We start from the raw sequence: 13,147 nt of genomic DNA on the forward strand, positions 1-13,147 counted from the left end.
TAAGTTAAACAGGAATGTTTAATCAAGACAATCCTTTTTTTATTAAACAGAGGTTCTTCAGGAAATTTTTTAATTGGAAAATGAAACCCTATTCCCACAATAGTGAGGCCATTTCTTTCAAGCAGCTCTGTTGTACAACTGTTACCAGGACCCTAAACAATTACAATTGCTGTATATTGATATTTCTGAACTAAGAAGTTTTAAAATATTGTATAGATTTTATTTGTGCTCCACATATTGCAAGCAATTAACAACACGAAGAAAGATTCCTCAGCTAGAATACCAAACTCTATACCAAGTATTACATGTACACAATACTTGCACAGTGACAAGCACAAGAAAGTACTAGTTGAGCACTTGCTTTCAGAAATCCATATCAACTCTTAAAATCCATTTCAATTCTCCCATGCCACCCAGTCTACAATTTAAGGCATCTCCACACAGCCATCCATCCATCTACCCACCCACACCCATACACACAATTTACGTTGGAGGTGTTTACTCTTACAAAAAAAATCACTATGTCAATCAGGTACCATTTATTATTTATCCCTATAACTGTGTCAGCATTGAGATATGACAGTTAAACCAGTGTTAAATCAATACAATATTTACATAGCACAGCACATTAAGCTTGAGACACTCACTTGGGGGATAAAACCACGTTTTAGAACAGGACAAAGGTCACCATTATTATGTGTTTGAAAACAGCTATTTACAGGTCCCTATGACATAACTATAGTCTGTACACTGTTCCAATGGGGCAGGCAGAAGCAGGATAGGCATTTATTTTGAGGGATTTTAAACATACGATTTGGAAGCATATTAATATGCTACCCTGAACGCCGTAAACCACCTTAACATTCTCCAAGGTGGTCTCATATACTAGAATGGCATGTCCAGCTGATACAAAACAGACAACACAATGTTTACTTTGTGGAGAATTTTTTACTCCAGCTATTCAGTCATTTGAACTTTGAAGGCAATTCGTCCCAGAAACTTGTCACGTTCATCTTCATTTTTTAAATTAGGTGAGCCCAGGATCTTACACTCAATTGCTATTTCTTCTTTGGTACTGTTGGAGTTAATTGCTAGTTGAACAGCCACTAGAGGCTGTAAATAGTGAGCCTAGTAAACAGAAAGATGGGGAAAATATTTGAGATACCAGAGTAAGTTAGCATTTAAATTAACATTTAATCCATCAGAACAGTTAAGAAAAAAAGCTAATTAAGAACCCAACTTTTCAAAGCCCAATTTGACTCAGGTAAGACTTTTTTTTCCAAGTTAGATAGTCAGGTATCCATTCTTCATACTATTTCTTAACTAATACATTCAACATAAGTTAAGTCACAGACAGTATCTTCAAGAGGCATATGACTTTACCCCTTTCTATTATATTGGGTCCAGTTTTTCTAGACACCTCTACTTGAAACAGTCTCTGAAATTACAGTCTTCCTTCCTATCCAGTCCATTGTCTCTTCTGCTGGTTTTGAGTTTTGGTTTTTTTTTTAATCTGCTATAGAACATAACTTTTCTAGCACGGTTTTAAGTGGTTTTTTGCCAAAAGCACAATTCAACAAATACTAGTAAACTAGCTTCCCTTCCACTCTATTCCATTTACTTGTTCAGCAACAATCCATTCTAAAATGCGTTATCTGATTGATAGCTTTACACAGAAACCTTTCCTTGAACATTCTGACAGTATCCCGGTCAATCATATTTGGTGGAACAATTACAATTCTTGACTCCATTCCCCATAATAAAAATTAAAATTTGAGAATGAATGCAAAATTAATTTTTTTTTCAGCCCAATATTATTTCTCAAGTCCAATTCAATTAGGACAACTTGAATTCTGTTGTAAAGTGCCTATGAATTAAATAAGGGCTTATTTATTATACACTGTTAAAGCAGTATATCATCCACTATTCATAAAGTTTTTCCATAAAAATATAAACGTATTTTTAGGGCAATACTGCTGACTGCTGATTAAGCAAAATTATTTATTTCCTTGGCAAAAATTCACGTAAGCCAGTGGACTGCATATGACACTGCAGTATTATACAAATATAAGCCTTAAATTTTAATTGAATAAATTTTGCATTAGATTTTCTTTTTCCTCATTAAGTTAAACTCCTTAATACATTTCTGTTATGTTTAGGCTAATCTCCCCTACTTCTCTACCAAAGAAAGCACTACAGAATACTCGAAGTCTCATTTACAAAGAATGATGGCATGGAAGCTGATGTGCTAAAATCTTTAATGTGAAGTACTAGTAAGAAGTAGATTGAAATAACCGCTTTCCTTGGATGGTGATTTTAGTACATCAGAAATTTTCCTGTGCTCCTACAGACTTCAAACTGGGAGGGGGAAATGCAGCTAGGCAAAGCACCCTCAAAATTCTCCAGTTATAAGGGTGATACCACACTTGAGTTACTGAGTTTTCTAAAAAACAGAAATAAAATTCCCATCTTTCCTCAGAGAAGTCTTCTCATTGGCAAATTTTTTCAAAATAGATACACAAACTTCTATGATGCTTTGAAGACACATGATAACAGAATGGACTTTTACTCAATATAAAATTTGGCAGGAGGAAGGAAAAGAATCAGCATCCTCATTAAGCACTACACATCATCTAAAAAAGGCAATGTTCCCCAAGGTCAGGGAGTTGGGCTTATTGTGCTGAGCAGCAAAAGGCAAGTAGCCATTCTGGACCATGGAACTGTAGATATTAGCACTTTTATGGCTCCTACCTTAGCACAAGACCAGCAAGATTAGTTGAATGCTCTTACCTCCCTTACAGAATAAAGTAATTAAACAATTCCACACTGATATAATATTAAAATGCTGTTTTATAGCCAAGAAATCAATCCAGTCTCCTGAGATCTAGTCAAATACCTCAATCTCTCACAACTCTTCTTACTGCCTCTTCCTTTTCATGATTTACTAATATTATAAGAATTGAGCCTCACATAAACAAGAATCCCTCAAACCATAGCCCCTATCCCCACATACAATGTCAACGTGAAAGGACATTGAAACAAAACAAACAAAACAACCTCCCTCCCCCCCCCAAAAAACAAACAAAAATTACATTTATTAAAAAAAAGTAAAGCTTTTTCTTAATCCCGTAAGTCAAGCAAGGAATAGCATTGAGTTTTGCCTGACTTCATTACTCTCCTTTCATAATCTTTCCTTTTCCACCAGTATAGCAGCCAGACAGGAATTTTGTCAGGAAAGTTCTTCATCCCATCTTTGGTACCAACTACCTCCTGACATCTCAAGGTCTACTGTGTTTGTTAGGGAAGCAGTGCTCTCTTTCCCTATTCTTACATTACAAGAAGTGGATAGAGTATGCACTGACTCTGCCTGTTGGAAGCACAGGTTGACAGTCTTTCCCTAATCTTGTATGTCTAAGAAAATGGATAGTTTACCAATTCAAAAAGTCTGGCAACAAAATTGAAAACACGGAACTACCCATAAGTAACATGAAGGTAAATGTTGAAGAAAAACAAACTCCTTCCTCATTACTAAAAGCCATGTGAGGATAAACAAAGGTTATGTGAACTGCTGCAAGTAAGTACAGCATACACTGGAAAAATAACTGATAAAGGGATAATTTAGTACAAAAATCACTTTGGGGAAATTACAAACCACCACTGTGGTATACTATGGATCTAATAGATTTATGTTTAAAAAGTCCTTTTATCTCCAATGGGGAACAGTGAAGATGTTTATTAGACTAAATAAGTTGGTCAATAAGAGGCAATATAATTTTATACTTGACAAAGGTATGGATTTTCTGTATGTAGTTATCACAAGTCGATGCAAGAAAAGAAAAAAATAACTAAATTCAAGTTTGAAAAGAAATTGGAGTTTTAACTCTATGTATTCTGTGTCCATAAAGTAGTGAGGTTTGGGGTTTTTTAAAACCTAAGTATTCTTCAATTCGATAAATAAAATTTATGTCAGAATACAATGAGGATACATGGCACAAGCAAGGAAAAATGAAGATAAGAAAATTTAAATTTAAAAAATCATAAAATATTAATAATTAAAAAAATAAATCTATCTGCTACCTTGAAGTGTTTCTTCATAAAACAGAGTAAACAGAAAACATGACTGCAGAGCCACAAAGAAATATAACCAACAATACCATAATGAATTGTAAACTTAATATTCTATACATAAACCCCAAGGATTAACTGTTAGAAACTGTACTGTAATCCAAAGAACCAGTTTACTTTTCCTGCCTTTCCCTGCATTTAAAAAGATTCCAAAAGGTATCAGTGACCAAAAAGCAGCAGATGCCCTTAATACTGCTAGCATACAACCTCTTCTTCATTAGGACAATGCCCAGTTTATTTGCTTATGTCTACTAAAGCGTATCTCTAATCTCATCAAGCACTTTGAAATTCCTACATACATAATATGTCTTATGAGTACCTCATTACAAAGTTCAAACTTCAGAATCAATCTTATATTAGTAATTGTGAATGTAAACAGAAACAAAACATTTACAAAATTAAGACCATCATTAAGGTATACTTACATGCAAGCTTTTCCCATAGTATGGAAAGTACATTAAGTCAATCAAGCCTTCAGGAGGAAAATAATTTACCTCAACCATGCCTTCTTCCTGTGATTTGAGATAGCAAAAAAATTAGAAGTTAACACCTGCTTCCATAAAAATGAATACAAAATTATAATTATAACCCAATGATAAAGTGCAAGACCCCTAAAAAAAGGCAACTGAGCTACACTCTTAGAATAACTTCCAAAATAGATTTATTTTTGGCAAACAGTTACATGCTGCACACATCTGCTACAGTAAGGATTATTAACAGCAGTATTTAAATTAGTAATCAAGTCAAGACAGCTTGCCTTCATGTTTCCCTTATGAGTCAAAGAAAAGGGGGGGGGGGGGAGAGGATATTCATTGCAATGAATAATTCAACAACAACCAAAAAAAGCCCACATATAAGCTAAAATCCCAAGTATCTGCAAGATGTTTTGGTAAAGCAAGAGCACATCTGTATTTCAGTTCAAGTTAAAGATTAATTTCTGTTTAAAGCCAGGTTTTTAAGCCTCTCAAATTTGGAACGATACAACCCTTCACAAAGAACTATAGCCCCCTCCCTGCAATGGTGTACTATTCCTAACATTTGTTCAGCTAGCCTTGGAATACAGGCTACCTAAAGGAAACCCAAGTTTAAAATGGTGATGTTACTAGAGTTTCTGTGTGTCATTACCACCTTCAAGGAACAATATACATATGCATGCCTTATTGCTAGACTTCCCCCTATAATCCCAAATCTTGTAATAAGAAGCAGCTACCTCCAAAGTTGCTGCCTAATTTCTGAGTCACCCAATCTGTAAGATATACAAACTATGTATATACGATTGAGCTGTCCCAGACACAGGCTATCAGTATAGCAATACACAGACACATCTCCCCATATACAACATTCCTCAGGATTGTGTATCCTGGCAGGATGTCAAACTACCACAAGTTCAAACCACTAGGAAACGCCCACATCTAATGTGACTTTCTGTAATAAGGTAAACGTATTACCATGATAAAGGGAAATGCCACTAAAACAACCACCCCCAAAATGCATCTTCAGAACATCACTGCTTGTTCAGTGTAATTCACAAGTTCAAAGAGCATTAGTAACTTTCATTGTTTTTTCTATACCATATACAACAGCTGCAATTTTAAAAAGATAACACTACCAAGTTCAGAATACAACTGCAGTAATAGAACTAAGCAAAAGAGGAACACAAACATCAAAAAATAGTGAAGAATAGACCACAGCTCAAGAATACCTTCTCCTCACCTCCTCAAAAGAACATACAATATGTTGTGTAGGATATGACCTCATTCTTGTTCCTCTGCAGTCTAAATTACTGCAATTCTTCAATATATGTTTATTAAGTATTTTGGACCTTGAGCTAGCAAATATAATTACTAAGTAGAAATGTGTTGCTTTTCACCCTTATTCTTTATTTTATTTAAAGCTCATGCAGCTGATAATACTCATTTTTCAAATATACTTCTGAACTAACAGTTAAAAAAATCAGAATACAGAATAACATAAGAAAGATTTATAGGAGTAGAGCTTTCTGGAGCAGCTAAACACAACACATGCATGCAGTCATAAATATATATGCATTAGGCTATCAGTGCAATAGCAGAGAGGTTCTGGGACATGCAACTGCCTGTCTCATGCAACTGCTGTGGGGTTTGAGGTTTTCTTTAATAATTTATTAATACTAATCAATAACCCTACACAATTTAAAAAAACAAACACAACAGCTAAACAAGCTGCATTTGCTGAAGAGCTTCAAAAAATCAGTCCATTAAGTGAGTGTCACTTTTTCTGCTTACCATTTACAATTTCCACAAAGAGTTGCAGGCAGTCAGCAAATCTAAAAATCAGACCACTTAGCTGGACAGATAGGCTTCCACCTCACTTACTGGGTCTTTATTAAGACTGTGTCTTAGAAAGAATAATTTTGTGGATGTTAAAATAATGTACAAGAACTTGGGCGAGACTGGTCTGTAATCATTTGAGAAGAAGAAATGGTATCATTGCACAAGACAAAGAGCAGTATCCATTAGTAGAAACTGTAAAACATCTAAGATTTCTGTCACAAAAAGCAGGGTAACTCAGATGCTGAGTATGTCGACAATAGTAAAGGCACGTAGTGTCATTCATACAGCCATTCTTCATTCTTGTAAACTAGAAAGCGATACCGAGTACAAAGTCAAGATTGAGACTAAACAGCAGAAATCTATATATTTTGGAATTAAGGCTAGTTTTCTTTTCTGTAGTTAAAAAAAAAAAAAAAAAAATCACGCATCGAATCTACCAGTTTTCAGTAAAGATAGTTTTCACTCAAAAGAATACTGCTGCAAGATGTTCCAGCACACATGAAATTGTGCACCTCCAGCCCCAAACTAAAGACCTAAAATGCTGATCTTCAAACTTCTTGGAAACACAATCCTTTTTTGGCTTCTTTGTGGAGATCCTCAAGACTACAACAGCTCAGTTCCTCCAGGGTGCAGAAGGAAGAACCAGCTGTAATTAGTCTGACACTGCAAATACTCATTTCCCTAATCTACAGAAATTATAGTGATGACAGCTATCACTGTGTGGGGACAGAGAGGGGAGCATCCCCAACTATCAAGTGTGCTGACTCTGAAATCACAGGTTTATCTAAAATTTTTCTATTTTAAAAAAATCCCATAGGAAAAGTGCAGGTAGAAGAAAGAAGAATTGCCTCACAGGAGAATGCTTGAAAAATATACATTTCCAAGTGAAAAAAAATGACATTTCAGGTGGCAAAGACTGGCAGGATACACAGACAGAAGCTGTTAACTTTATTTTGTATTTCAGAAACTTGCCCTCTTTGTTAAATAAATAAGTAAAAAATTTTTCCATTTAAAAGTCAGATTGTGTTAAGTCCAGGCAGACACTTCTCCAAATTGCTCTGAATATATGTATAACTATAAAGAAGAAATATTTAAAAACACAGATGAAGGGGAAAGAAAATTGGTAAACAGCACACCTACATATTTAAAAAAAAAAAAGCCTGCTCTATAATGAAGAGAACATGGTAGTAGGATTTCTGCTCTGCCCAGTAAAATCACCTTTTAAGCAAAAATCCATCTTTGTCACTCAGATGTTAACGATTTCTGATGTAAAATTTAAAATTACTAGTAAGTTGCATTTGTGCTATGAACTGCACAAATATGCTCACATGTTCTATGAAGCTAATATGTAGCGCAGGGTTTATTTTCAGGAACGTGTGTCACCTGGATTACATTTTGCAGTACACTCTGAATTCTTTTAATCCACATTTGCTGACAGCAACAAGCAACACAGAAGGAAAAAAAAGAAAAACCAAACAAACCAACAACCAAAAACCCAAAACACTGCAACAGAACACATCAATTACTTAAAGACTAGGTAAACACGCTGAATAAGAGAAGCAATACAGAAGTATAAATGACCACACTTCAACTTCTGTTATGAGCCAGTATTTGTGGGAACATTCAAATACAGTGGCAGACACAATGCAATTATAAATCGGTCTGCAAAATGCACAAAAGCCTATTGGCTATCCTTCTCCACGTTTCCAGTGTGCACACCAGAGGGTCACAATTCACATCCTTGCATGAACAAGATCCAGAAGACCCACAAGATATTATTTCCAGGTAAGCATTCACCTTATCCACTACAGGAGAGAAAGAGACCATTACACAGCATTCATATCCTGAAGAGTCAAAGAACTAAAAATGGAATTGGAAATAAGGCCTCATAAGCTGATGTAAAGAACAGCATAATCCTTTAAGAGTTTCAATAAGCAAGGGGCATAACAGAAAGAAGTTCTGTAAAAATGAAGCATAGACAAAAGGAGAAAATGAAAGTTGTTGATGCTGCTGCTTTGTTGCCCACAGAGAAGGCTGAATTGTACCAATACTTAAGCTTTCCTAAGCTGGTAAATCATGATGAGCTAGGGCAAGAATAGGCTAATTAAGGATAAAATAGATGCATTCAAAGTGGCAAAGCCTGCCAAATATTTTCCCTGGAAGTCACTAAAGAACTAATAAGATTAATAATCTTAAAATTTAAAAACACTACACTTGTGTAGATCAGAGAAATTCTAACTGGATAGAGTAAAAAGCAGTACTTAAATAAAGAGGATGCAAGAAAATACCGTAACATACAGTTTATTTGTAAGTATCTCAAAGGGTAAAAAAGATAGCACAAAAACCCACCACGATCAACCAAGTTGTTACCAAACATTCTTTTGCTAGTGAAATCAGCTAAGAGGATAAGAAAAAGCATTGTCTGTGATTTGCTTAGTATAGCTTTTACCACTGTCTCACAGAGCATCCATATAAGAAAGCTGAAGAAATACAATCATCATAAAATAGGATTACCATCAGTATTTTATAAATCACTTGAACATTAGTTCTCAACACATCACAAAGCATACCAGGTGGAAATGGAGATGATTGTCCTGGACCTTATTCAGTGTTTTCAGTGAGGACTTGTGACATGTAAAAGAAAGTTCATTCATTGATGGTACCAAGCCACAAGTAGCTCAAAACACTTCAGAGAACTCAATCCCATTAAAATGATCAAGAAAAATTACACAGGGAGGCCAAAAATAGCAACATGAAATTCAAAGCTCTGAACTTCAAGAAATCACATCTACAAATACAGACTGGGAAATAACCAAAAGAAAGATCTAAACAGTAAAATGATTAAAATAAAGACTCAATGTATTACAAACGGCAAAAAAACCTCAAGAGATATTATTACTTCCATTGTGATGACAGAGTGAAAAATTCTGTCATTAACAATACCTCAGCTAGAGGGAAACTTCTGTCCAGTTTGGGATACTATATTACGAAAAATGATAAACTAGAGAAGTCAAAGAAGAAAGAGTACTAGTAAAAGAAGGAACTTAATTGCTTTATTCTAAAGCATAAATAATTCCTCCAACAAAACAACATTTTTTAAGAATAGACACAAAGAAATCAGTCTCAAATAATAGAAGGAATCACCTTCACTTTCAACGGACTGTCGTAGGAGAGCAAAACTTTCAAAGACTCCACAAAAATCAAGTATTAAAATTTATGCCTACCACAGGTACCTAGGATGAAGGCAGGAACACTGACAGTATTTGTCTCATTAATTGCTGAAATTTCCCAGCCTACATTTCTATCAGTTACCTCAAGCTAAAAGCCATGACTCCATCCCTTACTCAAGCTACTAACTTACCAAGGCTTTCACTGCCCCCCCAAGCAGTCTAGGAAAAATATGAAGAAGTCAAAGTAATCATTGTAGTTGCCATATAACATTCTGTGTAAATCCATTGGAACACAACAAATATGCATAGATTAGCCGTTATTATAAGTAGTTTATACTTGATTTGAAGGCAACTTTTACTTGAACAGTAATATTAGTTTCCACACTGTGTCTTACCCATCATTTATAAAATTGTCTTAGGTGCACTTGCAGCATGGAGAAAAAATAAAAATATAGGTTATGAAATGGGAAAACAAAACACAACTCACAATAAATAAATAAATGTGACCACAAATAACATGTCTGCATTTTCCTTGACTCTAAAGCAAGTCAGGTAGCTCAAACACATCTAAAGATGAAAGAACAACAATAACAAAAATGTATTTTTATAAGTACACTGAAGAAATTAAAGTCACTAAAACTAAACTAGACATACAGTAAGATGAAAATGAGAAAAAAAAAGTACAAAGTCTAATGATAAAGGAGGAGTGTGAAATACATGTTCTGACACAGCATATTACTTCATGTTTCATTCTAATCACAAGGAAAATTAACTGCACACTTATTTCTTACATTCAGAACTGACCTTAGAGGTACACTGTATACGTGGTTCTCCTTCAGGCTTTAATCCAATTATCTAATGGAGAGAAAGTTAAAATATTTATAGACTTTCTTCCCCTTTCCAGTTCTACAGATTGAATTTGAACTTTTCCCCCACCTAATATGACAGAGTTCATACAGGGAGCAAACCCATCTAGTGGCATTTTTAGATGAAGCACAATTTTAGACTAGGACTAAGATTTAAAGCATTGTTAAGTTAAAGCTCAAATAGTTACAGTGGCCACAGAAAGGACAATTTTCTTATTTTACATTCAGCATGCAACATTAATGGCTCAAACCAGTCAGCAGTTCAAGTAATGTATAGCATACAGAAAAGTCAAATACTTATTCACCCAGTGAAGTTTTCATCACCTCACATAGTTCGTGAGTTACAGAATACATTACATTTGAATTACATTTCTAGAACTCAGACATGCAGTAAAACACACTTTACCTGCACAGTGGTTTACAATCTGTTACATAGAACAGTAAGCAAAAACAAAGAGCACTGTACTTCTTAAAACAAGGGTTTCAGATATTTTGATGCAAGTAATCAAAGCCAATACTTGTAAGTATTAGAATGCTCAAAAAGCTCACACTATTTTACTCTCTAAAACACATGAATTGCTAGACATTTCAGTAAATTACACTGTTCCAGAAATGCAAGTATCTTGAGAAGCAAACTGGACACATATTTCCATCCTTTTCTACAGTCATCTTTCATACAGTGGTAGTTGGGAGCACTTATACTAAGAATTAAAAAATAAGTAGGCACTTACTCTGTTCATTTTCACAAGCACGCAGGGAGTTCCTTTAGAATAGCCAAAGGTCTTATCTTCCTTTCCAGAGCATTGTCCAAGCTCAGAGAGGTTAAATCGACAGGCCTTTTTAACAGCAACATCATTCTGATCAAAAATCCTTCCTGGTGTACAGTTTATGTTTTGGGATTGCTTTGAATCATCATATGCTATGAAACAGAAATAGCTTATAAATCAGTGGTGTAAAGTATACAAGTAGCCAAAAAATGCAGAATCCTACATAAACATCTAATTTATAGTTGTTACTTGTTTAGGAGTTTTCACAAAGGACTATTTTCAGAGCACTATGTCTCTTATATCCATCTTAACAAACACTTTTTCAAAGTGTATCAAGAAGTGGCACTGTACTTGAGCATTACAAAAGAAAAAATGCTGTCCTGCTTTTTGAATTGTATCAATAACCACAAGTTCATTAATTTCTGTACCTAAACTAATTCTAAAATAATAATGTGTTAAAATATAAACAGTCAAGTTTCTACCTGGAAACTAAACCAGTTTTCTCTTTGCACATGTTTCTTTTATAAACACACAGGAAAACTTCAAGTATTTCAATGACTAATACTAAATTGCCTCTACATTAACATCAGGTAGTATAACTGATGTTATACTAACATCCCAAGTTGTTTCTCACTTTCTTGTGTTTCACAATTACACAAATCACACTGTCAAAAGATGCTCATCTATTCACATTTAACATGTTTTGTGGTTTTGTTCCCCTCCCTTACACCCCACCCCCAGCTATGCATAAACAATGTAAAATGGAAAAAGGGAAAGTTCATCCTCAATGCAAAAGTCCAAAACCCACTGAAATGCAGGAGAGGCAGGTAATCATGAAATGCAGCATTCCTCCCAGGAACCCTTGGTAGAGCTCTGAAAGAAAAGCCTACTCACAGCAGCTGATAGTAGGCAGCAAAACTACAAATCCAGATAGATTCAAGTATAGCTTGTGTAGCTAACAAAGCAACTCATGCACACAGGTGAGATTTTACAGCACCTCTTCAATTCTGACATACAACTTTTGAGGGGTTAAACTTACTAATATTTTAAATTGATTTCTGTATTACTACAGTAAGTGTACATACAGGCACATTTATAAAATAATGTATGACAAACTAGTGATTTTGCCATCCTTCAGTCTGGTCCTGTGTTACCTTTTCTCCATGTTCTAAATTCAATGTTTTAATATTTCTGCCCATAAATACTGTGTATCAGGGTGAAAATTAATAAATTGCAATTAATTTAATCTTTGTGTGCCTCATTTTTTAAACAGGCAAACACTCAAGTTCTTAAGACTAAAGAATTCTTACTCAGTTACCAAGCCATTTAGATGAAAGACTGATCAGTTAAGTCTTGATAAACTTTGCCTCCAAATACATGACCTAGGTCATTTTACAATGAACTCTTTTGGCATACGTAATTTCTACATCTTGTAGTATTTAAACAACCATGTCACCAAAACACTGAAGGAGGACCCAAAACTCTCCATTATGTACTCCACTATTCCTCATGCTCAGGCTCCCTGTCCAATACAAGTATTGCTACTTACCTTTTTCTGTAAAGTATATACTTTAATAACATACATGTCTAGAGTAAGCCTGAACTTGCATCAGCAATTGGCAACTACAAGCAAAAAAGGAAACTAATGTACTTGGCATTAAGACTCTGGAATTACTTGGGCAGTTGTAAGTAACTTACTTACATTCAAGGAATTTTCTAAGTGTAGAAACATATTCTGCGTATGACTGCGCGTCACTCTTGTTAAAGTAAAATTCCAACGCAGTGTCTGGCTTTGGTGAAATCATAAGTCCTTAAAAAGAAAAAGTGCAAGTAAAGAACCAAACAACTTCTCTTCCTTACACCACTCTAACCTACTCAAAAATCATATCCATGAACTGGAAAATACC

General features: G+C 34.8%; 1 protein-coding gene across 2 annotated transcripts in view; it reads right to left on the minus strand.

Annotated features, from left to right (window-relative positions):
- Nucleotides 1-13,147, minus strand: part of ATP1B3 (ATPase Na+/K+ transporting subunit beta 3) — a 26,624-nt gene continuing 13,477 nt past the window's right edge. Inside the window, exons 3-8 of one of the 2 annotated variants that reach the window (XM_075031769.1) lie at nucleotides 12,943-13,050; nucleotides 11,205-11,392; nucleotides 10,412-10,462; nucleotides 9,008-9,061; nucleotides 4,551-4,637; nucleotides 1-1,128 (exon numbers count right to left, since the gene is read on the minus strand). In XM_075031769.1, coding sequence (XP_074887870.1) covers nucleotides 958-1,128; nucleotides 4,551-4,637; nucleotides 9,008-9,061; nucleotides 10,412-10,462; nucleotides 11,205-11,392; nucleotides 12,943-13,050 — 659 coding nt within the window. In that variant the 3' untranslated portion in view covers nucleotides 1-957. The remainder of the gene's footprint in view (nucleotides 1,129-4,550; nucleotides 4,638-9,007; nucleotides 9,062-10,411; nucleotides 10,463-11,204; nucleotides 11,393-12,942; nucleotides 13,051-13,147) is intronic. The other variant, XM_075031770.1, reaches the window with a different exon arrangement.

The sequence above is a fragment of the Buteo buteo genome, chromosome 7, assembly GCF_964188355.1.
Source record: "Buteo buteo chromosome 7, bButBut1.hap1.1, whole genome shotgun sequence".
In the NCBI taxonomy this organism is placed as follows: domain Eukaryota; kingdom Metazoa; phylum Chordata; class Aves; order Accipitriformes; family Accipitridae; genus Buteo; species Buteo buteo.